We start from the raw sequence: 26616 nt of genomic DNA, 5'->3' as shown, positions 1-26616 counted from the left end.
GGGGAACTTATTTTTATTTTCAGACAAATTTGATACTCTTACAGAAGTTCCTTTCCAGAATTGAGTGTTTTAGGAGAGATCGCAGGAGTGCTGGTAAAATGACAAAGTCCTGGGAGACTCCTGTTAGAAGTGTATGCGCTGGCTAGGGACTGGCTGAAATTCTCTTGCATGAATCGTAGACCTCCCCAGACAGAGACCATGGGCGAACAATTCTGGTTTTTACACTGGGTTGGCAAGTTCAGAAAATTTAAATGGAAAAAACTTTAAAATAGAAAATTTAAATTAGTAGAATGGACTAGGAAGGATCGAGGTATCTGTGGAGTGCAAGTCAAGTTCTGGCCATGGCAGGACCCAGGTGTCCGCAGCTGCTCCCAGAAGGGTAAAAAATTGTATTAGCTTACTAACTGTGCCTGGCAGCAGCCATTGCCTCCGCCAATTCCCGTCCTCCCCCTTTGCTGCTGTCTTTGAACATATGGGAGAGTTCAAACCAATAACGTTACTGTCAAGTCCTTCCCTGGTTTTGTTTGCTTGCTGAAATTTTACTGAAGATACTTGATCCTAAATGCAAATAAATCTACCGCATGTCCGTCCTGCTGCCAACACTGATCCCAGAGCCAATTACTTGCATGGCATTTGTCATTGTTCCTAAGCTTTACCTTGGTAATTTTATTTAGACAGGGGCATTTTCTGCTGATAAATCTAGCTCGATTACCAAGTCAGAATGTATTTATTAAAACACCAATTAGACCTTGGTCTCTCATCAATCACAACACCTTTAATTCATGCATGGATGCAAAAACTGTTTGAGGCGTTGTGCATGCATGAATGAGTGATCTAAATCAAATTGTCACTTTACCGACATTACCTTATCTTCAGACCTAGAGGCAATCAATTTTTTATTTACCATATGAATAATGTGTGATATTTTTAAAAGTGTCAACACTTCATTATTTTTGGTGTTGAAAGGAGAATATTTGCTTCACAAGGTTGGAAACAAAGGTGAGCGTGGAGGTTAGGGCACCGGCCCCTCAAGCACTCAGGTGATGGGTCCCCCGTGGGATGGAGGTGATGGGGAGCTGGCCAGCGGGTGGCCCTGGAGGCTGCCTGGTTCAGGGTGGGGGCTACCCTGTTCCCACCTGCCGATGGTCCTGGCTACCTGGGCAGTGTTGTGAATTACTGCTCAAATGGGGATCAGTTGTTGCGATTAGCGCCAGCAGAAGAGATAAAGTGTGGAAGAGACAGCAAAAACTGAGAACAGCTGAGAGGTTAAAGTCATGGGGGCAAGGAAGAAGAAAAGGAATGTGAAATAGAAATAAAAAACCAAAACCAACAACAAAACCCTAAAGCAGAAGAAGCAGTAAGAAGAGTAAAAGGTGAAAGGACAACATAAAGGGACGTGAGTGGATTGAGAAGAGTAGGATAGGAAAATGTCTCGAATTAGGATGATCACAGACTGAAAGGTTGGTACAGCCCACACACGCAGAGGTAAGGAATGTCTGGATACCAAAAATATCTCTGCCTGCCTCAAAAAGCACATGGTGCATAACCCCTGTGCCCTGCCTGAAGACATTGTCCATTCCCAGCCGTGTCTCCTGAAAGACGCTCCTGGGGCTGGTGCGATGCCCGTCCCCGGGAGGAGCCTCGCTGCGGAGGCGGCTGATGGGGCTGCGCAGTTTGGGTGGGCAGGTTACCCAGCAATAGCCTCCCACCTGCGGGATAGCGCCCGGCCGTGCCCGGCCCCGTGGCGATTGCTCGGGTGGCGCTGGCAGCCAGACCGTCGTGCTGCTGGTGAGGTGCCTTTTTCTGAGCAAGAAAACTCACTCATGCCTTTTGACTAGCAATTCATTGCTATCTCCATATCTGTATCAACAAACCTGCCATTCATTATTTTGTAAGACAGGCTCAACCATCCCTCCTCCCCTGGGGGGGGGGGGGGGGGGGGGGAAGAAAAACTGGAAAAAAACCCAAAACCAAAAAAACCCCCAAACCTCAGGAAAAAGGGCCTGTGAAAACTGTAGAAGCTGAATAAAAATAATATAATTCTGAGAACAATGAGATCTTCTGCCTGTAAGGTCAGAGCTACAGGAGAAAGCAGTCTCCATCCCATTGCATGTTCTCACACACCAACATGTACTTTCATTCCAAATTCAGTAGGAAAAAAAAAAAAACAAATTTTTGAAATTTCTTCTAGAATAGTAACTTGTAACATTCATTCTGAAATATCACAACATTGCATTTTTATAAGTCTGAAACATTTTAACAGGAAATTAACTATATGTAGTTTGATATTAATATTATAATATAGACATAAAAATGAAAGGAGGTGTTGAAGGGATCTAGCTGAGCACTTTCCCAGTGAAAATGTCATCAAAGTCGCCGTGCTCTTTTAGAATATATCAATTTCATGACAACAGCATTTACCAGTGAAAAAATGCCTAAGAAGTGTTCATCCCTTTCTCCTGGGATCTGTCAGAGGTCTCACACATTTGATTATGCTCCCTCTGTCTCCAGGTGGGCTCGGGGAGCAAGGGGTGATGATTTCTTTAGAGTGCAGCAGCTGGATAATTTGTTAGAGGGATTAAATCTGGGGTGATCACCGGGGACAGGCAGAGGCTGAAACTGGTGCCAGTCCCAGAAGTGGATGCAGCTACATGGTAAAATAGCACTTGGTTGGAAGTTACTTATGGATAGCATTTAAATTTGAATAGTATTACATTTTCTGTTAGCCTTTTTCTGGGTGAACTAACGCAAAAGCCTACTTCTCAAAGTTCCTAGAAGTCGAGGAGGGGGAGATGTCCCAACCTACTGCAGCAGTGGGGTTTGGGACAGTTTTAGATGTCTCAAAGTGCTTCTGCGAACCCCCCTGCAATCGGAGCATCACTGCTGGCTTTGGGGGTTTGCAGAGGGAAAGGGAGGAGGGGGAAGCGCTGCCCTGCGAAACCCGGGTCTGTCTCCGTTGGGCTATTTATCCCAGGCTTAGCACTACAAAATTCAAACACCGTCATATCTGAGATGGACTTGATGGCTAGGGTTAGGGTCTATATGCTATTTCTCACAATAAAAACTCTTTGTTCATTTTGGTTTGAAGGTCCTGTGCTAATTTTATTTTATATCATAACTTCTCTCTCCTCCCTAGTTCTCTGCACACCAGCTGTCCCTCTTCGCGGGGATTTCCCGTTCCCTGCTTGCAGCGTGCTTGTTGTGAAAGAGGGAGAGGAGAAGAGAAAAACTGGATGGCTGATGGTTTGTGTGTCAATTATACATCAGAGGCTTTACTGCTTCTTCAGAAGCTTCTAATAATAATAATTATAATTAGGGCACTGGGAGAGAAATGTGCTGAGATCAGGAAGAAAAGCAGGAAAGCTAGGCCAGAATTAATTAGCCCCTTTTATCCAAGAATCTCAAAGCATTTAGACATTAATTAATGAATTATGTGGTTAAATCAGCACGATGTTCAGTTTACCGCCAGGATGGTGGCCGGTCTCAGGGCTCAGCACCCGTCCTTGCTCAGCTGTGGGTATTGCATGGGTTGATGCCGCTGCAGACTCCTTCCTCTTGCTGCAAAATGCAGAGAAATATTTCTTTTTTTCCTATCAGCTCTGTCTGTCATCCTGACAGCACCCAAAACTGGGATGAGAAGACCTGGCCCCATGCAACAATGCAACCGGGCAGGTTTACACTGCTGGGAACTGTGCAAATCCCCACGAGCCCGCGAGATGCACGTCCCCTGTGCACCGAAAGCTGATGGCTTCCCATGGTGACTAAAGGCTCTCTGCTGACCCGGACCCAAACTCAATGAAATCTCCCACCTGCGGCGCTTAGATTATCCTTGGGACTCCAGCAAAAATGTTTATTGCATGACAAAATGGTGCCCAAAAGAATAAATTGACCCTGGCAGCAGTTTTCCTCTAAGAAAAAGGGTTCTGATATGCAGTGCAAGGGAGTGACCCAGCTTGTAGGGTTTATGGCCTAAACTCCTGACCTTCTAGGTATGTATGTTTTTGCTTTTGAAACAGGATTTAATAAGAGAGCTAACTGTTCTCTAATTCAGAGATACTCCTGCATCAGACACCGTACCCATCTAGCATTACGTGGCAGCGCGCAGCCAAGGCAGCAGCGCCGTTTAGGGAGTTACAGCAATCCTGGTATGGAGCGAGGGAGTGCGGGTTTGTCTCTGAGGGCTGTGCATCCTCTCCTGTACTTGTAAGCACGCTTTCCATCCGCGGTGGAGGGATGTCCAGCTGAGATGGCCCGGCCCGGACCAGGTGCTGCGAGCCCCGGTGTAGCCGGCGGCAGCCTTACGAGGGTGTTGGCATGGGGACTTTAGGCTGAAAGTCACTAACTTCTCCTCCAAAATCACAGTCCAAGAAGCGAATAGGTGGGTGAAATGTCCTTGAAAAAGTGATCTGGAAAATGGTTGGAAAACACTTGAAGAGCATCAATGCTGTCCTGGCACGGGGATGAATGACTTGCCTTAGTTCTTCTTTTTAATGACTTGTGATAGTTCTTATTTTTTAATAGATTTCAATTCAGTTTGCAGCCATTGCTTTTAGTTAGCAGCAATCTGCATTTTCTCAGTAGTGCTTCATTGATTTCCATTTACACGTGGCCACTCCACAACACATACGGCTGTCAAAGACTCTGCTCCCAGTCTAGAGAAGTTGGTGTAGCCCCAAGCCTAAACTTGTGTCTGATCCTGCTCCCGCACAGGCTGAGTTCACTAGGAGGGTTTGCAGTCTGAACGCTGCTTTTGCCGGCAATTGCCTTGACCCTGCACAGTTCTTGCTGTTGAAAACTCATTGTATCCAGCAAAATAACATGTGTGCATGGAAGATGTGAAGTGCACTGCTCTGCTCATTTCATTACAAGTAATACAGAATCATTTTCTGATGCAACCTGAGATTTGGCAGCAGCTTCCAATTATGCCCAGATATGGAGGGATTTACATGGAGGTGACACACGGCACAGCCTTGAATCATTAGCCCTTTGCTTCCCATTCTCCCTTCCATGCTCCAAAACATCTTTTAGAAGTGACTTGTTTTTTAAATAGCCAAACAAGGTATTATTTCCTTTGGTAGGGGGTGGCTGATGTGTTTTGGTTTAACATTGCTAGAAAAAACAAAAATCAGCCTGAGGCAAACAGCAGTGAATTTTTTTTTCTCTAACTCCTGAGCTCTTTTGCATCCCTCTTTGCCAAGTGACCTGGCCGTGCAGCAGCAGACCTGGCTCACTTGCTAATGCACATCAGCTCCTTCTTATCTTTGACCAGCTTGGGACCGAGCATGCTGTGCTGGTGGTAGCGCAGCTCTGAAACCTGCTACCCATCTCCTCGATTCCCAAAAGGCTTTTTCCTTGCTAGTGATAGTGTTGAGGACTTTATTTCTAACAGGCTGCGTTGCAACTGTGCACACAGTTATCTGTAATTCCCGAGTCTGGTCCACGTCTCTCTGTCAGACTGACCAATCGTTTTCCCTCACTTTGATGTCAACTAATTGACGTAATACAGAGAGTAATTTAGTTACTTAAAATGACAAAATTAGATCTTGTATGATGTGTCTAGAATCTCCAACTTCCTTTCCTTGTTAGAATTTTGTTGTTTTATTTCCTTACCCCATAGTCTCTGAAACTCTATGGGCAGAAAGAGTGTATCCTTCAATAAGTTCATTTAGCTGGTGAATTCATTTGACTGATAGCTGACTTTAGATTCAGGCTATTAAAAGTGTTTTGGCAAGTCTGCCTCTGGAACACCCTGGCATCCTCTGGCTCCTGAGAAGGTGACAGAAGCCATTTCACTGCGACGATGTCTGGAGCTGTTTGTCGAAGCGCGGGAGCAGAGGTTTTCACAGCCCGTGCCTGACTGAGTCAGACTCAGGCAAAGGGAGTTTGCAAAGCAGTAAATTAGACAGCTATGCCCGCACTTTTCGTTGTGCACGTGCAACAAAGTGGAGCTCTGCTTGTTTGACTTGAGATCAGATAATTTTACAATACTGTTTTAACTAACAGAGCCAACTTCCTAGCATGGTAATTACTTTGATCCTTGTTGGCACAGATGTATTTTTCATGTATTATTGCTTAATACTGGAAACATTCGGTTTTTTCTTCCTGTGGTATCTGAAGATAGACTAATGAAAATTATTTTTTTTCCCCTACTTCATTAAATGCTAAAGGGCAATTCAATTTTCTCCATAGCTTTCCCTCTCTTTTTCGATTTTCTTAATGGACTGCTCTGGCTAGCCTCATATGTTGTTCTTGTAATGATTATATCAAGGTCTTTTCAGCATAAAACTTAAGTTCTCCCCATTTTGTAGCTAAAAGTAAAAGTACCCGTCTGGCGATTCCCGCTGCCCATGCACCCCCCCACCGGGGTTCTGGCTGCGTGATGCCGGGCTGAGGCCAGCAAGGGTAGGGGTGTTGGCAAGGCTGGAGGCCAGACTGGCTGGATGGCTTCTGAGAGCGCGTTTAACTGTGCGTACAGACTTCCCCGCCATTTAAAGGTGTCAAAAATGTATTTATCAAAAAGACATCTGTTCACCTTTGCCCCTTCTTTTTCTGCAGAGTGGAGCAGTTGTTCAGGTTGCAAGAAGGAGCTCGCTGGTTTTAGCTCTGCCTGCTGCTGCGGCAGCTGCTCAGCCAGGCTCTTACTTTTCCCCTGGGGCATTTGGAGATCTCTGCCTGCATCCGCTGCAGAGATGCTCTGCATACCCAGAGCATCCGCTGCTGGACACCAGCCCTCCTGCCGAGCCCCACTCCCAGTGAGCCAGCCCAGCCCAGCCCAGCTCGCTGAACACTGGTGCCAGCGGGAGGTCTCTGCCCAGGGAACCTCTCCAAACCCCGCGGCTGTTTCCAGCACCCGGATCTCGCCTGGTTTTGCTGTTCTGCCTCATGAATAGATTAATTTCTGCCTCCCAGCTCACCCACGGTATGCCCATCGTTGGTGAATATTCATTAAGTGAAAATAGCATCTATTAGGTCTTAATTAACTTATAAAAGGCTTGTTTTGTGGTAATGAAGTATATGCTCTAGATATGCCTTGTGGCAGCTGGTGGATGCCCCTGCCCACGCAGCCATCCCCGAGCAGGGTCTGACCCCTCCGGCGGGGGCACGGGTGGCTGGACCCCGTCTTCTTCTCCACAGCTATGAAGTTACATCTGTGAGGAGGTGTCTGCGACCTAAGTGTGTGCCGAACATTAGCTCAGGTTTGCAACGTTTCATTAGGTGATCGTAGCAATATGTCCTGCGCTGCTGCAGTGGTCTGATATTTGGTGTCTGATATTTGGTATCTGATGTTCGGTGTCTGGGCTGTTTGGGCACTTCAGGCACCTGTTAGAGTTTGTTCTGTGTCTGGGTGAGCGCAGCCCTTTGGTTTGGGTTTCATGGGCTGTCCCACTGCAATGGGATGTTGATGGCCTTTAGCTGAATATCCCTATGAGTTTGCTTAGAAACTGTTAGGGAGGCACCGTAAACTGCTGCACTCAAAGCGAGGGGTAGGATGTAGGAGGGAGGTTGCACGGCACGCTAATGGGAACTGACCTGAGCAGTGATCTTTTCCCTCTTGACTCATTTTTCACCGTTTTTCAGACTTCATTCAGTTCAGCGTGGGGTGGGGAAGCAGCAAAGGCAGCGGGAGAGCATCATCCCGGTGTGGGAGCAGGTGAGCATCCCCAGCGCTGCCCGCTGGGAGCTCAGCCCCGCTGTCCTCCAGGGCCATGACGGGGAGGGAGCCTGGCATCCAGATGGAGGAAAACACACCATTAAAGAGCTGGTGGCAGCAGTGGTGCTTGTCGCATGTATTATTTCCTCTGTTAGGATTCACTGTCGTCCTTAAATGCACGCAAGCAGCAGGGGGAAAATGACTGACTTTGCAGGTGAGAAGAGAAAAAGTAATTACAGGCAAGTGCAGAGCAAACACTGAAAAGGAGAGCAGGAGCTGCCCTCCCGCTGGCCAGGAGAGCTGTGACAGGGATGCAGTACCCTGCCAGCATCTCTGTGTTTCCACAGGGCTGGCCAGAAACACCCTAACCCATTCCCTTCCACCTGATTAATTTTTGCCTTTCAAGCGCTGGCAGTTGCTTGCTGGAATAAATGGTTCTGTGTTTAGGAAGGGCAGAGGCTCTGGAGCAGTTCCTCGCAGGAAGCTCTCAGTAGCTGCAACGCAGGAGAACCCTCACCAAGCCATAATGTCAACTGCAATAAGGAGCTGCAAATCAACACAGCTCCTGGATGTGTTTTTCAGAAGCACGTGTGATCAGAGTTTTACAAAGGCTCAATATGTAATGCCTTTGTCAAAGCCGAGCAAATTATAAAAAATTTCAATTTAGCCAAGACTTTTTTCAAACAAGATACAGAACAGGTCTTGAAGCAAGTCTGTAAATTAAATTTAGCCACACGGCTCACAGACTGAAAGACTCCTTCATCATTGACAAGGAAGAGGAAGGAAGAGATGAGGAGGGGCTTCCTGACTTTTGTTTTTCCACCTGTTTCTGTAAATTATATGCTTTGTGTTCACGGTTGGGAAACAGACGGAGAAATGGGAGAGCAGGGCAGTGACTATCAGCGGTGCAGCTTTTTAACATTTTGCTGCCATGAGCGTGCAAGCCCCCTTCCTCCAGGGTCCGCTCCCAAGGCTTGGGGGTTTGGAATTGGCAGCAACATTTTTTTTTTTTTTTCTTTTTCTTTTTTTCCCCCATTTTTTTGATGGGGACCTGTTTCTGGAGCGGTGGCAGCAAATGGTCCCCTTGGACCCTGGTGTGAGGAAGAGATTCCCCATCAGCCTCACCCCCCTGCCCTCCCCGCAGCCGTGCGGGAGCTGCCGGCACGACCACGATCCCAGCACCGCGCATTGCCTGTCACTGCTGCAAAAGCCCCTGGGCCGATGCTGCAGCTCTGACCCGACTGTTCCCCTTCCCTTCCCCTGCCCCTCGCACCACTGTAAGAAATGCCACAAGCGCCGGGGTCCGATGCTGGCCACGGGGCCCCTGGTTCCTTCTCGTGGGTGAGACCAGGGGCTGTATTGCTGGTCCAAAGTTGCTAAGCTGAATTATGCTTTTCTTGATCTGGATAATGTTACCAATTTGCATGAGTTGGAAATGATAATTACATTTTAGTGGGAAGATGGGTGCTTCCAAATGACATTTAAATCCATGATTATTGGAGTGGTTTGGTCAGGGAACAGTTGTTATCAATGCCAGCTCTTCCCCTCTGTCACGGATTACTGCGTTTGGGCAGGTCTCCAGCTGAAAAAGAAAAAATCAAGCCATGCACTACGTGAATCGGGAAATAAGTTAAGTGCTATTCAGGGGTTCCCATCACCGATGGGTTATGCAAATGAAGGACCGTGTTTCCCAAAAGCCTCTGTTTTGTGCATGACCAAGCCCTCATGCATGGGGAGGCTACCTCCGAAGTGACGTGAGTTGTCCGCAGGGGTCAGAGTCTGGGTGGGCAGGGGGGACGCGGGGGGTGTGATGCTCACCGGGATGGAGGCTGGTGGCTCTGGCTGCACCATCTTTCAGCCAAAGCTGGCTGTGCTATTGAGCCTCAGAGAAGAAAAGATGTCTGGAGAAATTAGGGGTGCTATAGCTGTCAGTAACGGAAAAGACAATTTCCCAAACGCTATTCCCTGGAGGCTAGGGAAGCCAGGCACCTTCTGATATCCAGTTCTGAATTTTATAGCAGGCTGTATATATCCTTTTTGTTGTGGGAGAGATGTTTATTGACATAAGTAGCCAATGGTCACCTGAATACTGTTTGATTTCTTACTCTAAAAAAGAACAAATAGTCATATTTAATCCAATGAAAGTATAAAGACTGTGATGATTACAGACTGGAATAATAATGAACATTTTTCTGAGCAGTGGGAGCAGAGCGGTATTGTCTGAACGTTCTGTCTAAACATGAGAACCATCTTGTTTTGTTTTGTTTCATGCCATTGGGAAAGCGTGAGACTTCCAGGGCCGCGTGCCTGCGCGTCCCGTGGTGGTGTCATGCAGAGATGCTGGCTCCCCAGGCTCCCTGTGCTGGCGTGCCTCCCGCAGCCCCCCCGCTTGCTCGCCGCGTGCTGGGGACTAGACCGAAACCCGTGACACTGTAAAATCCTGCCAGGATTTTACCTGTAAGGTCTGGAAAAAGATCAGTGCGAGCTGCCTGTACCCAGGATCTGTGTATTTTGCTTTTTGCACACATTCCTCTGCCGTTCCCTTCTCACGGTTCCTTTGCCGTAGCACCTCACTCTGCAGTGCCAGCAATGATCCCGCGTAGTGCTGCTCCCTCTGATGGGACCACACCACATGGCAGCACGTGTGTGCTGGGAGGAGACGAAGGGAGCGAGTCTGGTATAACCTGTCTGCTGGCAAACCCACCGGTGGGGTGGCTCCGAGCCTGGCACCGGTGTGTTTCTCCCTGCGGGGTGTTCGCTGTGAGCCAGCTTGCCGTGAGGCCGCAGGGAAATGCCATGGAGCAGCCATGAAGCCTCCATGGAGCGGTGGTGGTGCCTTCCCCTGCAGAGGGGCCAAAATTTCACCTCGGCCATATGGGAGAGCCACCAGCCCGTGCCACGTTGCTTATGCTGGTCTGTTCTGGGGCAGAGCCCGTGGCAGGGCGTTTACCTGCGCTGGTTCGTTACATGCAGTTGCTAATGAGCGGTAGGACTCTGCAGTTGTGTGTAATTGTGCAAAGATCATTGCAGAATCCATGGGTCTTTGGTTTTATCATGAACATAGCAAACAGGGAAAAAATGAGACAGGTTGGACTTAACAGCATATTTGATACTGTCCTTTTAAAGGCAGAAAGGTGACTCAGGCTAGAAGGGTTCAATGGGATTTAAGCAGCCTGGTGATCCCAGGTGAGACCTGTCGGTCCCTGCAGCCACCTCGGGTACAGCCTTGACTTCTTCACACACCGGCACAGACAGACCCTTCCTACGTGAGCAAGTTTTATTCCCTCCTGTCCAGACTTGTCTTTATTAAACGCAAACCCAGGGAAGATCAGTGCCAACACAAGTTGTTGGACCCATCGTGTTTTGTGGAGATGGTAGCTGGGGTGGGAAGGGGCAGGAGGCTTTGCCATGTCCTGCCTCCTGGGCGCTGCCTTCCTCTGGCAGCTAAAAATTCATCATTTGTTTGTCTGTTCTGAACTAGTAACCTTGGCCTTGGCCCCATAACCTCTATTCGCACCTGTGAGTTTATTGGCTTCAAAGGAACTCCACATACAGGTAAAACTTGGAGGAATGGATCGGGAATGACAAAATCTGAAGTCCTCATTCTGTTTTTTCTCTGTCTTTCCTCAGGCAAAATTTCTGTGGACTTCATCAGGATTTTCTCTTAAGAGAGAAAAAGCTCCGTGTGATCTGCTCAGGGCTTGGCCTTGGGTTGGTGGGTGGAGGTAGCAGCAAATCATTACAAGCCTGAAAAACAATTAGGGTTCCTGAAGCGATGGTTGCTCGCTCTGGTTAAACACCTGACTGGATCCTCGCGTGACTGTTTCTCACTGAGGATCTCAGAAAACTTTCAGGCATGTGTTGGATGTCTCAGGGGACCTGCAGGGGACCTGAGCAACATGTGCAAGCGGAGCGGATGAAGGGGATGTTAATGTTAATGGAAATCAGCTCCCACTTGAGACCGGGTGGAGGTTTTGCTGACAGTTTGTGGTGACATTCAGGATAACTCCCCGAGAGGTTTCCTGCCGCGCCGGCTGGCTGCGTCCCTCCCCGCTCCCGCGGGTCTCGGCAGGCAGCAGCGAGCCCGGCGGTGGGTGAGCAGCCTGTTCCTGGGTGCGAGCGGGGGGTTCAGAGCTGTCGGTAACCCCGGGGTGCTCTCTGTTCCTCTTGCAGGTGAGCCCTCCCGGTGGTCCTCGTCCCACTGCGACTGCTGCTGCAAGAACGGCAAAGGCGACAAGGAGGGAGAGAGCGGCACGTCGTGCAATGAGCTGTCGACGTCGAGCTGCGACAGCCAGTCGGAGGCCAGCTCCCCCCAGGAGACCGTCATCTGCGGCCCCGTCACCCGCCAGCCCAACATACAGACTCTGGACCGGCCGGCCAAGAAGGGACCGGTGCAGCTGCTGCAACAGTCCGAGATCCGGAGGAAGAGCGACCTGCTCCGGACTCTCACCTCCGGCTCCCGGGAGTCCAACTCCAGCAAGAAGAAAGCAGTGAAGGAGAAGCTCTCCATTGAGGAAGAGCTAGAAAAATGTATCCAGGATTTCCTCAAAATCAAAATCCCAGACAGGTTTCCAGAAAGGAAACATCCCTGGCAATCCGAACTGCTGCGGAAGTACCACCTATAGGCTCAGGGTGGGGAAAACACACGACCTTATTACCGTTAGAGCAAGATTCTAAGTGATACGAAAATAATTCCCAATAATAATTATTTGTTATGTCACCTAAAAAAAAAAAATCCATCTCTATAGTACTGCCTAATTTGCCTATTTCACCTTAACATTTATAGTCATAGGGTAATGATATTTTTCCAGTCGTGGAAGCACAATGACAAACGCTTTTGTTTGTAAACTCTGAGTCTTACACAAGCTGAATACCTTAAGGGCACAACCATACCGACAACAAGAGATGCTCGCGTGCGGATGCTGCTGATGCCGGTGGGAACGTGGCGCGTGAGCAGGCAGTGTCCGGGGGTGTCTGTGGACTGCATGCCTTCTGCGTTCTCCTTGTAGTGCGTTTGTTTGGAGGGGTGTACACAGCTCAAAGAAACAAGCTATGCCATGACAGTTTACCTTAAGCATGTGTATATATATATATGTGCATATATATATATGTGTGTATATATATCTCTGTGTATATATATATGTGTATATATATCAATATATATTGCTTAAAGATTTTCTGGCTCTCTCCTTATAACTGCACTTTCTCAGAAAAGAGCATTTTTTAGCAGTCTGTGGATGTTCCGTTTCTTCTTCAGGTCTTTGAGGGTTGAACAGTAGAAAACCCATCTCACTGTCTCTCTCCCCCACTCCCTCTCTCTCTCTTCCCCCCCCTTCTCTGAGACACTGTAAGTGCATTTCAGTGGAGACCAGGGAACAGTGCGTGGGTCTTTGTTGCCGTCAGCAAAGTATTCCATTTGTTTCTGATGATCTTGTTCCCTCTGTGTCCTCCCCACACCTCTTGTCGTGTTTCTCAAGGCTCTCCGGTGCCAGTGGGTTAAACACGTGATGATCCCAGTTGGAAAGCTGTAGGAATTCTTCTGGGGTCGAGTGCGGTGGCAGGCGGAGTGGCCATGCTGGTGAGGATGGCTGATCTCTGCAGGCTTGCCAGGCGCGTGTGCCAGGAGTGTTTGGCCCCAGCTGGCAGGGAGAGCGGGCGCTGGGTCCTGTCCGGCACAGAAGCAAACACAAGAAATTATCCACCTAACAAGCCACGTTTAGTGCTTTGACTGGCGGGGGTTCGATTGCTCGAGGACGGGAGCAGCGCCCGTTCCAGCCATGTGCGTTTCAAGAGACAATGCAAACCCCAGAAGGAGGTACCCGTATTCCCTCCTGCAGACGCCCGTCTCGGAGTCGGTCCCGTCCGCAGCCGGTGGCGGCACATTAGCCAGCAAGCTGCGCTGCGTGTCCCGTGTTATCCACCACGCACCGGCCAGAGAGCTGTGAGAAAGGCTGGTCCTGCACTGATTGGAGCGGGGGTCCCGCAGCCCACAGCCCCCCGGGGCGCGGGAGCTCGGGGAAGGGGAACGGGTCGGTCTTGTGGGGTGCAACAGGCTGTCATTGCCGGGTAATGCATGAGCACAGCAGCAAGGAACGGAGAGCGCCCAGGAACTGGGTGTTTAGCAAGCGGTCAAAAGCGTAGGGCCAGCAAAACCTGGAGCAGGTAAGCGTCGGGGGGGGCTCGGCTCAGGGGGGCTCAGCTCAGGGGTGAGTTCGGGCTGCCAGGGTGGGCGAGCCACAGAGAGTGATGGAAATATGAACTGCTCCAGCTAACCTATTTTGGCCATAGCTGGGAACAAAGCAGCTAGAGTATTTGAGATAAATTATTCATTTTCTAAAGGCACAGAAAGAAGGAGATTTTATATATAGAAAAAAAAATACGGGAAGTGATAGTGCTGGTAACACAAAGGACTTTGATTCTGACTTATTTAGCGTCCTGCAGGTTCCAGGGCTTCCCCCCTCTTAAATTTCAGAGACTGCTATGGGAGATGATGTCAAGTTTGCACAGATTATTTCTGTTGATCTTCATGCAGTTTCAGCAAGGTGGTATCTTCGTGCTTGCAGGGCTCCGTTGCGCCCACACACCTGGCTGTGACATTTCTGTTTTGCCAGAAGAACCGTAAGGCCTGCATGAGCACACAGGCAGAGGTTCATACCCATCGCTCAGCTGCAGACGTTATGCAGATGTTTATTGGTGAGGATGCAAATTTTACCAGCAAAAAAAGGAAGCAATACTTGTCCAGAGTGATCCGTAAGCATGAACTGGCTGTAGGGAGGGGGAAAAACCCTCCCAGCACTATATTTCCCAGTCTTTGGAGAACAGGGCTTGGATGTGGCAGCTTGGCATCATCTCTGCTGAGGTTTTATACGGAAGAAGGGTGCTATTTCTTACAGTGAACAAGCAGTGTTGGTAACGCAGAGTGAAGACTGTGAAACAGAGGGTCTGACCTGGGAAACGCTGGGCTCAGTGAGAAAACTCAGCACTTCTTGGGATCAGGCTCTAGAACCAATTCAGGTTTTAAGACATTCGCTCACACTCGAGTTCAGGCATGGTAGTTGTGCAGCCCTTCACTTACCTGCTCAAAAGGCACATTTTCCCACGGAAATCAATGTTTTGCACAAGATCCACAGATTTGGCTCCTCTTAGTTATTTGTTGGTTAGTTCATAACCTTTTTCTTTTCCTACTCAACATTTCCTGCATCTTGCCCCCCTGCCCCAGCACCGAGCAAACAAAACTGGGGGACAGATAGGGCTTTCCCTTGGGATTTCCAGCTGAGTATGAAGTTTGGGATGGATCACCCCTCTTACTCGCCAGCAGACTGCAGCTAAAACCTTGTCCTGCCCACCACTCCAGATCATTCCTTGTCCTGCCCACCACTCCAGATCATTCCCTGCCTCTTTTTAATATTTGGGCTATAAAATACATGTGACAGAGTGGAAGAAAAGGCGTTGGATGTGTGTGTGTGTGTGTGTGTTCCCAGGCTGACATTCAGGGTGCACAGGATTGCATGATGATTAATAACTGTAGAAAAATTAGACCAAATGAAATGCGCCCGAATGGGCTTGATTTATGTGGCCTTCATGTCTTCAGTTTTAGATGAAATGGTTATTACTCTCCAGTGCTACAGAAATAAAGGTCTTAAACTTCAGTAATCACGGGCAGGCCAAACCTCCTAGGGAACACAATTTAGGATGGAGCCAGAGGAGAACAGGTGCCCAGGTGTGGGGGTGCACGCTCCTCTGTGTGTGTGTTCATATGCACTTTCTGCTGCGTTGTTGCAGGGATCTAATTCTGGTCTAACTTCATGTTACAACTGTTTTACAGGGGGCTTGGTATAGGAGCTAGGAGCTGTGCTTCGAGGCTTTTCGCTGGAAAAGTCAGCTTTTCGAGGCTGACTGGGAGGCTCTAGGTGGAACAGCCTCTGCTGTAGAGGAGCCCCCGGGCAACGGTGGGGAGCCGTCCACCCCTCCCCGATGGGGGTTAGCCTAAATGCTGGATGCTCCACAGCATCCGTTACTGCTGCTCAAAGGTCCCCTTCTCTCCCTCCTTGCCTCACTGCTTTTCTCTGGGCCACCAATACCCCACGGCGAGAACCGCACCCCACCAAAGAGCCACTCTTGGGGCACCTTGTTCTGCCACCATCAGGCGGCCGCAGGGCCACCGCCGGGCACAGGACCCTGCCAGGGTGAACCCCTGCAGCTGGCTCTGCCGCTGGGGCTGGGGTGGGGCAGAGGATGGGGGCACCGTGCAATGGTGTGGAGAAACCATGGCCAGGTAGAGACAGGCACCAGGGTAATTAAAAACGCCGCTCCACGACAGCCCCGTAGTTCACTTGCGGGCGGCAGCGGGTCAGGAAAGAGCAACCAAACCTTCTCCTGCTGGTGGTGTCCTCACCGACCAGGCACTGAGATGGTGATTTTTCTTATCACAGGAGGGTGATGTATTAACTCTGGGAGACCTCTTCCCAAAAATAATGTCATGCACACATACATAAAAAATGACATCATGCACACAGACATATACATATATACAAGTACATACATATACTTAGATAGATAGATAGATATATGCACCTTGGGATGAAAGGCATATACTTATGCCTTTTTGGCAAGGTTGTTCTCCCTCACCTGCAGGACACGGCACCACTCACTGTTAGAAGGGGCAGGAGAAATTCCTGCAATAGGTGGGTATCAAAACGGTTCCTCAAACCAGACCGTCAGCCCAGGAGAAGTAGGGAAATACGGTCAATGCTCAGCACATCAGGCACCGTCCTCCCTCCTGGGCTTCTCCCTGGGGCTGTGCAGGGGTGGTGGGCTGCAGCCACCCCCTGCTCACCTGCTGAAATGAGGCAATGAGGGAAAGAAGGGAGACGGATGCAATGCAGTGGGGGGAAATGAAATTGGAGTAACAGATTGTCTAAAAGGTCGCTGGGGTTTGAGCTCTAAAAATATTCAGCTCAATTCTACTTTGTTTCAGTGAGAGAACCCGTGTCTATCCCTAGGACATTTTTGGTCACTTATGGGTAGCAAGCCAAAATGAAACTCAGTTAACAGAGTACTTTATTCTTTCTAAAATATCTGGGGAGCAAACTGGGGGAGCATAACAAAGACCAAATATAAGTTCTGTTGAAACTAATTTGAAAACTTACATTGACTTCAGTGGGAGTGAGATTCTACTAAAACACCTTTTCTCAAGAAAAATGGGCACCTGCGTCAGTGAGGATGAGAGAAAGCCATTAAGCTGTAATAAAATTCACATCTACTTGTGTTGCTCGCAATGTTCATCACTTCTGTGTATGTCAAACAGGTCTGGTCGTTTGGTGATGGTCTTGCATAGCCAGTCTAATTATCGTGGTCTGTTTAGTAGTCTTGCTTAAGCTTTACTTAGGACGCTGGGCTGAAGGAGCGTGGTAGGCATACATACCCCTGCACAAGTGCACTGCGGGAGGAGTGCCTTGCAGGCGGCTGACACAGCCGCCCCTGCAGCTGCTGGGTGCACGTGGTGCCTCGGGCACCGTCCTGGCTGCGAGCACTGCTGCCGCCTGGGCTCAGCTCAGCTAGGCTCAGCTCAGCTCCCATCGCAGCCGCGCGCATCCCCGCTGGCCTCAGCATCTGGCGCCTGCTTACGTCTTTCAGGGTCAGAAATAGCAGTTTTCCAAGGGCTTTGTTACATGCCCAAACGCCTCCAGACAGACACCTGGGCAGGACTCAAAGCATCGGGGGGAGACAAAGGGAGAACATGTGAGTTTACATAGACCTATGGGGACCAAATTATTTTATTTTTTCCCTAAATCATCTGCACGCACCATGTAGAGGCTTCACAGCACTGTGGAGAACATGTTTTGGGTTTTTAATTCTAGTTTTGTGAGTCCGTTTATTAATATTATTTGCAAAGCTGTGGGCTGAAGGAGAAAACAAGGTTGATTTTTATTGGCAATGACCATAATGTAACCGAGACCTTCAGCCATATCTCACACTGCTCTCCTAGCCCTAGAAAGGCTGGAGAAAACTTTCCAACTTCTTACCCTGCCCTGAAGCCCTTTCCACCATTGCGAGTATGCACGAGGACTTGGCTTTCAGAGTACTTTATGCATAAGGCCCCATGTATATCATGGTACAAAATAATTGTCCAGTCTTATGGATAGTTTATGCCCCAACGGGGTTTTGTAGATTAATAGTAAAAGAACAGAAAAGCACTTTTAAATTATTTCTATTATAAAAAGACATTCTTTATTTTTCTTGGCATCAATATCACTTAGCTAAAAAATCAGTTTATAAGTATGATATTTCAGATTTTAAACTATAGCAACGATAAAGCAAACACGAAAAAGCAGAATTCAGAATTAAACAGGCAAAACTTACCAACACGAAGCAGAAGGATGGCAGGGCCCAGCTGGTTGAACGGGAATTGCTGGACTTCAACAGGGGATGTCCTCCCTGACGCCCCTTCGCCCCTCTCCTCTGGCCGTGCCACCCTGGCCCTGAGGAGCGGGTGCGCGGGGCAGGGAGGGGGGCTGGCCCCTTCCCCGTGTTTGCAGGACGCGATCTGACCCGGGCGTTCTGGTTTATACAGATGTACCCGCCTTAGAGGAGTGAGTGCTGCGAGTGCAATATTTTCCCAGCCAACACAGGATTTAGAGGGGGGGTTGGTGATTTTGTGATCTATTCGGGGCCTTGCTCATGTTACATTTTCGGACCTCATACAAGCACTTAATGACTTTGCTGAGGCTGAGTCAGTCTGTTGCACATTGATGTAGATTAAGTGGCACCCACTGAATTACCTCTACTTTCCAACGTGGTTCACTTGTACATAAGTGTAATGTCAAATTGTTTACAGGTTATTTTGTGCGTAATTGTGGAAAACAAAAAAGTTTTAACTACAAATTTAAAGGAATTGATTTTACTGGAAGGTGTTTAAAAAAATGAATGTGCTTAATACAGTATAGACATCATTGATTATGGTCTCACTTGAATGCATGTATCTCCGTGTTGTCAGTCCCCACCAGTGAGGTTATTGGCAATATTCTGCAGTCTGTGAATAGCAAATATGCATAAACTACTGTGACTCTGACAAATATAACTCGGTAACTGTTTCTACTGTGGTATGTAAAAAAAAAAAAATAATCATGTAGCTTTTAGCCTGCTGTATTTCCCTGGTACAAATAACACCATGAAAGAAAGAGAGACATCTTGGAAAAAACAAAGAAGTCATAGCTGTGACCTGTGTGGAGTCATTCATGCAATGGCACCTGCCAGGTAGCTGTGGTCCGACTGCTAAAAAAAAAATGCCTATTTTTAGGGGCTCGGAGGTGGTAGGTGAACGTGTTGCTATTGCCTTCTGCTCCAGCGTCACTGCTGGCGGAAGAGATGACCTTTTGTTTAGGATGACGATAAATGAAGAAAGCCACCCCATCTTAATCGTTTCCGTGTGCGGGTTGGGTGTTATACAATACGCTGGTGAAAAGTACAGCTATCAGTGTTGTGGCATTGGGTGGCTGAAAACTGCAGCTAATTTGTGTCTTGCCATTCAAATAAATCAGTGCATATACACTGTAAGAGCACAGACAAAAATAAATAAGTTGGTATCCTTCAACTGTCATATATATATACACACACGTAAATATATAGATAGATACATACATGCTTTCTTGCCCACTGTGATTTAGCATCGGTTCATGTTAACCAGTTCCCTGCAGGCTGGGGATTATTCTCCCTTGAAGGTGGTGGGGTTTTTTTTCCTCATTTATTTCTGGGTTGGGCTGAAAATAACAGTTCAGTGGTCACAGGGTGAGATTCTTCTGCCTCCCTGTCTTGAACAGAGATTTTCTGATGCTGTGATTTGAAAGTACTGTCACCAGCAGCAATACTTCTGGAAAAGCCATCATTGCATCAGGGGTTACCTGCCAAAGTATTTCCAAGAATACTTTGAAATACTTTTATCCCCTGTCATTTTAAAGTTGCCTCGGCTAGGGAAGGCTTCGTTACAGCCGGTGGCTGAGTCACAAATGGAGATAACGCAGGGCATGGCAGGAGGGGAAGGATACAGGGGGGAAGGCAGCGTATCTCTTCTGGACATGGAGGGACAGCCAGCTGCGGCCTTTCTCGGCGCTGGTCCCCCTGTCATCTATCCCAGGCAGGTCCCAGGGTCCGCAGATGGTGCCCAGCTGTGAGGCTTTACGTTCCTCTAGTAGCTGCTGCAAAGATAAAGAGAGGAAGGCTGCCAGGGGTGGGAGGGAGCCGTTTGCAATTCTCTCCCCCAGCAGTGCTGTTCTTGGAATGACAGACTCATAATTTGGGTTTATTGTCATATCTTCTTCCCTCCTGCACAGCTGTCTGGGGGGTAATCGGGGCTTGGTACTGCTGTAATCACCGCCCTGGATGGCCCGGCTCTCATCGCTCTTCCAGCCACGCACACACACACACTAGCACAACCCGAATCGGGAAGCATCGCTGTAGGCAGGCTGGGTCTGAAAGAGCCAGAAAACCAGGAAATTGCTCACTTGTGGGGCTGAGTATCCTGGGATGATTTTTTTTTTAAATTATTATTATTTTTAATCTGCGGTACTTGGCTGTTCTTCAGAGGAAGCCCTTTCTGATGGCCCCTTCCTGCGAGAAGGTGAAAGAGCCCGTCTTTGCAGAGCTCCCCCCATATGGCGCTTCACCAGAGCAGGGATTTGGATGTTACAGTATCTGCACAAGCATATGGAAAGCAAAGCATTTCTGGAAGTTACGTCTCCTCAGATGGCGAGGCATGATGCTCGCCGTGCAGCAGTCACAGCCTGCTGTACCAGCTCGCTCCACTGGCAGCCTGCAAACGGCCGATGCTGGAAGGACCATGGGCCAGATGATAACACGATTCCCACCCCAGCAGATGACTCTGCAGAAGGCTCCTGCCTTCTGCATCAGTGACAGCACGCCAGCACCTGCAGAGCCAGCAGTGGGGGCCCTGCGGCCCCTAAACTGCCATCACAGCTCTCGGGCGAGCTTCTCCCAAATTAGTGACCCCTTGTCAGGAGCCAAGGAGATGGGGAGAAAGGGCAGGGGTGAAATGAGGAGTCGGTTCTACTGCTGTTTCTAAATAAACCCGGTGGTCTGTAACCCTGTTTACCTGCCCGCTTGCTACCAGGTGGCATTTGAAACCCGGAGCTCATTGCTGGCTTGTCGGGTGAGCAGCAGCAGCAGCATCCTCTTCTGGGGCTGGTTGGGCCAGTTTGGGGCACGGCAGCTTGGAAGGTGAAGATGATGATCAGCTCACATGGTAGTGCACTTGTCTTCATACAAATAAAACAAGTAGCGATGCTGCTATCGCCAATTTTTTATTAGAAATGACACAGGTTACTTCTCTGGGTATGCTTTTTTATCCTAATGGCATGTATCTAAATTACTGTAGGTGTTCGGTGCCGGTAACATGAACCAGTAACTGTAAATAGCTGGACTCCAGATGTCTGTGGAGCTGTTGCACTTGTCTGTGGACACGATCTTTGTGACTAATGGATTTTGACTTTGCTGACCAATTTTTTTTTTAAGTGTCAGTTTGGAGTAAACAAAAAATTGAAGTTTTTATTTTCTTTTTTTTTTTAATGTGAAACTACAAATATAATTTTGTCTAACCTGAAATGAAAGAAATGTTTCACTTAAAACAAAAAAGAAATTAATAATGATTTATTACACCCATTTTTGCTCTTTTTTTGTTTGAATTAGGTCAGTTTTGAACTGAAAAATGAGAACTTCTGAGAACAAAAGTTAAAATCCTTCACTTCTAGAATGACAATGTATGCATTTTTGCACATTTCACCATGTCCCTCTTCCATACATTTTTTTTTTCCATCCAGGCCGGCTTCCCAGACTTGCCGTGCATTCCTGAATAATCTCATTTCCATGGACCTGTTGATAACCTGTTCCCCATCCCGGCCACCCGCTTTCGCCCCACGGCAGTGACCCTGGCAGGCGGCGGGTGGCTCGCTGCGAGCCCTGGCGAGCACAGCCGCTGCTCACAAACCTGAGCATCCGTTATGAAAAGACAACCCCCTTCCTTCCAACTTCTATATGCCATCGTAATACACTATGGCTTTTTCAAAACAGCACATTTTGCTGAAAATATTTTAAGCAGCTCTACTTGTTAGCGTATGTTGATTTAAGCCATGCTCTGGGGTTTAAGTGGGTTTTGGGGGAGGCACACACCTGTGCACAGAGATGGCTCTCAGGCAGCAGCGCATGTCGTCTGAGACCCCTGAGGACGAGCATACTCATTTGTCCCAGGAAAAAAGTCCTTTAAGACCTCCTGAGCTTTTGGGAGGTGTAGTTAGATGTCCTAGACTATTTCCATTGCCTGGGCAGACAAATAGAGGCAAAATGAAAGACATCAATTTAAGATCAAAGTTTGTTTTGTAAAAATGATTTGTTTTCCCTTGGTGGCTTAAGAGGCCACAAGCAGAGGAGTAGCGCTGTACCTGTTCTTGCCCTTCTTTCAACTTTATTTAATTATGCTAATACTTTATTATGTCTTAGGCGATGCTGGGGGTAGTTCTGCGAACATGCCTCATTACAGAGGTGTTATGGCTGCAGGGTCTCGGGTACGAGGTGTGAGCAGACAGTCCTCTCCACTGCGAGCACGCACCGTGCTGCACAGCCGAGTGCCAATTAGCAAGGCTCTGGCTAGCTCCCTAATAATAAATCTTAAGAAAAGCTGAACTGTTATGGAATATATTATTGTCCTCATTCCCTTTTATGTGGAGAGGAAAAAAACCCCCTTGTTCTTCTTTACTGACTGCTGAGGTGAAGACAAATTCCAGCAGTTGGGAGGAAAAAGAAATGTTCAGAGGCGTTGGTCCACGACTCAGGCCAGGCTCTGGCTCCGGCTCCCCCCACTTTGCCCCTGTCTGGGGTTTGGACTCACTCTCCACCTCTCCCAATTCTTCCAGTTTGCAAAGGAGGAGAACACATTGGAAGCACCTGAGATCGCTGCTGTGGTGGCAGGGTCCTCTCCCCCGGCAGGTCACACCTCTTGTCCTGAGCAGGGGCTCAGCTCTGCAGCTTCCCACACGTTTTCTAGGGCAGGAAGCTGAATTTTGCTATTCCTAGCACTTCTGAGTACTGTTTTCTTTTCATGTCAGGGCAGGTGTGAAAGAGCAATGGAAGTTCAGGTTAGAATACCTCTATGATAATTACTGAGGATTTAATTACCTTCCCTACGCAGCACTGTATGATGTGCATGGAAAGTAGGAGAGATTCCCTTTGATACCAGGTGATATCAGAAAATAATTTTAATCTGCCTTACAACTGTATAATTAAAGGAGCTTATATAGAGAAATATATATATATATATACACGTGTATATTTATTTTTCTTGCTGATTGAGTTACAGTCGTTCTAGCCTGTGATCAGAGTAAGCAGCACCAGGCCAGGTCTGGACTTGCTCTGTGCCTGGAAGGTGCGTTGCTGTAAGCCACACAGGTAAGTGGTGGTGGGAAGAACAGCACTAACTCATCGCTCGTTCAAACGCTTGTCAGAGGAGAGGACACTTCTCCCCAGATGTAACCCCTAACCCCCCCAAAATGACAAGCTGTCCAAGCACTCAACATACGGAGGAGAAGGTCTGGGATGGGAAGGCTGCCGGTTAATACCTGTGTCACCCTTTCTGCTCGCTGATCTTAGCAACTCCCACAAGACGTGATGTTCAGGCAGGGTGAGGCGTGACCATGCAAGCCATCCGTGGCCTTAACAGAAATGGGAACGAATTATTACTGTGCCCCAAAACCAGAGCAAATGAGGAGCTCAGCAGCTTGATGGTATCCAGTGGAGAAGGAAGATCCCTTCCACTGTCAGGCAGGACTCGGGTGGGACTGCGGCATTTGGGATGCAGACCCATGCACCCTCCAGCCTGCAGCAACAGCCTCTCCCCGCTGTACCGAGGGCAGGGGCAGGGCAAAGAGGAAACCTACTGCAGGGAACTGAGGCAATGAGATTGTCTCATGCAAGAGCAGAAAGCAACAGATACTCGCTTCTTGCTCAACTTTTCTCTCCTGTTGCTGCTGCGGAGTGCCGAGGAGCTGGCAGCGACCACCCCCCGGGCTCCTGCTGTTGAAAAGTCTGTAGGGGACAACTCTGTAAATACAGCAGGTTAAAAACTGGCAAAGTAACAGCAGATCTGTATTTAATGCAGATGTTTCCCATGTTTTGTAGTATTGTTTTATTGATAAATAAAAATCAACCAAAGACAAAAAAGGCATTTGGCATTGTATGTGTGACCTGGACCGAGCCACTTGCGTGCACTTGCCTATAGAAAGGGGATGCTACCTGTCCCAACAGGAGCTGCACAGCCCTCTGCCTCTTACCCCCAGCTTCACACTCTCCCGGAGGACTTGGGGGGGGGGGGGGGGGGGGGGGGCGACCACAGGAGACCCCATCCTCAACTGTTGGTTACACCGTGGCTGATCCTCAATGGTGTCGCTGACAGTGCTGGAACCAGTGCTGGGCTGGTGAGCACAGCCGTCAGTCAAACAGCTTAGATGGTTGAAATTTGGGGAGACAGTCTTTTCAAAGCTATTTGTTGAACATACACTATTAAGAAGCTGAATACACACCTATTACCTGTACAGCCACAAGCCCGTGGAATAAATAAGGAATTCTGCATCAAAGCCACGAAGATGTCTCGTGATCATCCCCATGTTTCTTCCCTGGTCCCTCTTCCACCACCGGCGTAGGGAGCTGCAGGGATGGAGGAGGTCTTTTGTCTAGTGAGGGCACTGAGATACTCCCTTTCTATTCCTGACAGCACACATCATCTCTGCTGTGATCGGTCTATATCCCACTCCTAGATCAAAAATATAATGCAGAAGTTGAATTTCAAGACAAACTAGAGTTTTCTGTCACATGAGAAATAAAAAAAAAAGAAATTAAAAAATCAAAAGAGTAGGTTAGAAATGTAAATCTGAACAAAAGTATTTCTAAATTTGGGGATGGTAGAGATTGGGTTCAAGGATACTGATTAAAAACCAAACCAGACTCTACATCTCAAAGCCAATTCAGACTCATTTTTAAAGCAGCTAATGAAGCCGGGGTACAGTTCTGCAGCAGCACCCCCGCCGAGGCCGCGGGCTGAGGACACCTTCCCCTGGCAGGGGGAGTCCCCGTCCCCCCAGAGCGGACACACGGACGGGTTGAAGTGTGGATGCTTGAGCTCTGCTTCTTTCTGATCGGTCAGCTCGGCACCTTTTGCACGTTCTGCAAATATTTCATTGTAAATATTAATACCAGAATACCTCTTGTAGAGAAGTATGGTGGGATGAATTGATTCAGGGATGAAAAATAAGAACAATTCCTAAAATATAAATCTTGTCTTCACCACTGGCATTGAAGACTCACTTCTTGGCCACTCTAGTTTGCCCTTTATTTTCATGCCTAGATATGCATAAGCCATTAAAGGTTAATGGAAAACCAGGAAAATTTGGTGGATTTTAGTCATGATATAAGTGTTATGCTACATACTTCATCCACCCATTCCTTGTTTAACCACAACAATACGAGAGGGCAAGATTTCTTCAGCTTAGCAGAATTTTAACAAGAGGAAAAAAATACCTGGAATTTGCAATCTGGTCCCTCAAAATTGGGTGATCAAGGACCTAAGTGTAATTTTAATCAAGTCCACTCCCAACCTGAGAGAGAACACTGTGTATATTAAAAAACAGCCCTCCTGCTGTTGCCTGGTCTCTGAGAGCAAGGCTGAGAGGAGAATGACAAAGCGGCAGCTCAGATGTTCATGGAGGTGGGTGCGAAACCGGAGGGGAAATTCATCTGCCGTGAGCGGGAGGCTGGACCAGATGACCTCTGGAGGCATCTTCCAGCCTGGCTTATTGTGTTGGAGGGGGAGAGCTTGCCAGAGGAAAGGCAGACTCATTTAGGGAGAGGCGGGGTGGAGGATTACAAGACAGGGAGCAAACCAGGAACAGAAATAATGAAAGGTGGGAGGTGAGAGCGGCCCTTCAGCTGGAGGAGCCAGAGACAGGGCTATGGAAGAGTGGTGGAGAGCAGTGTAAGAGGAGAGGAGCTTCCCTGTGGTCCGAGAGGTGTCTCAGGGGCAAGACCTTTGTGAATGACATCAAAACTATTAATCTTGCGACCTGCTCCTGTGAATTGCTTGGCACAGATTCAACCCTAGAATCTGTGTATTATTTGCTCCATGTTGTCAAACACCGAAGCCACGGTCCTCCAAAGGGAAGGACAAAACTCATTTAGCCAGGAGCCAAGAGGGCAGTTTATCTGCAAGCTGATTGATACCTAGCTTTTGTAAACTGCTCTCGAGAGGGCGACTCCAGGAGACCCTTGCAGCGTTGCGTCCAACATGCATTTTCTTCTCAGCAGGAGAAGATACACTCAGCGTAGAAACAATAATTCCCACACATGTCTTCATTGGCAAATGATGTGTTTGGAGCCACCAGTGAACCTTGAAACAGCCCCTTTTGCAGCCCAGCTGGTAGGCACCAGGCAAGTCTTCGAGCACCCCTGCACATTGTGACTGGAAGGCAAAGTCACGACAGATTCAAAATAAATGGGAATTTTTTTAAAAAGTATTTTTTTATCTGAAGGAAAGTACTGACACAGGGCACCTCATATCCTTTGACCCATACAGTTAACGAGCACTGATGCCTATATGAACTCTGGTATTTATTTCTTAAACACTACCTAGGACAGACAAGGAACAGCAATGCATACATCCCTCTGAAACTGAGTTATCACAGATGATAACACCCTGCTGAGCACAACGGGCACTGGGTGAGGATGTCACCACTCTCTCTGGAGCACCACAGCTCAACACGGTTCACATTTATCCCCACCGAGCCCTCCAAGAGCTCAGGTCCCCTCTGGCTTCAGGTGCGCTGTGCTGGGCACCCAGAGCAGTGGTCTGTTTGGTCCAAATGACTCGCTTAAAGCCAAGTGGAGAACTGGGAGTGGAGGCAGAAATAGAA

The 26616-nt window shown here is 48.2% G+C and overlaps 1 protein-coding gene across 2 annotated transcripts in view; it reads left to right on the top strand.

The window, feature by feature from the left end:
- KCTD16 (potassium channel tetramerization domain containing 16) overlaps nt 1-23879 on the top strand; it is an 89625-nt gene extending 65746 nt beyond the window's left edge. For both annotated transcript variants that reach the window (XM_076349641.1, XM_076349640.1), the window contains exon 3: nt 11825-23879. In XM_076349641.1, the coding sequence (XP_076205756.1) occupies nt 11825-12276 (452 nt within the window). In that variant the 3' untranslated portion in view covers nt 12277-23879. The remainder of the gene's footprint in view (nt 1-11824) is intronic.
- The last annotated feature ends 2737 nt before the right edge of the window (nt 23880-26616 follow it).

This window comes from Aptenodytes patagonicus, chromosome 12 (genome assembly GCF_965638725.1).
Source record: "Aptenodytes patagonicus chromosome 12, bAptPat1.pri.cur, whole genome shotgun sequence".
Classification (NCBI taxonomy): domain Eukaryota; kingdom Metazoa; phylum Chordata; class Aves; order Sphenisciformes; family Spheniscidae; genus Aptenodytes; species Aptenodytes patagonicus.
The sequence above is the reverse complement of the archived record's forward strand: the minus strand, read 5'-3'. Positions and strand labels throughout refer to the sequence as shown.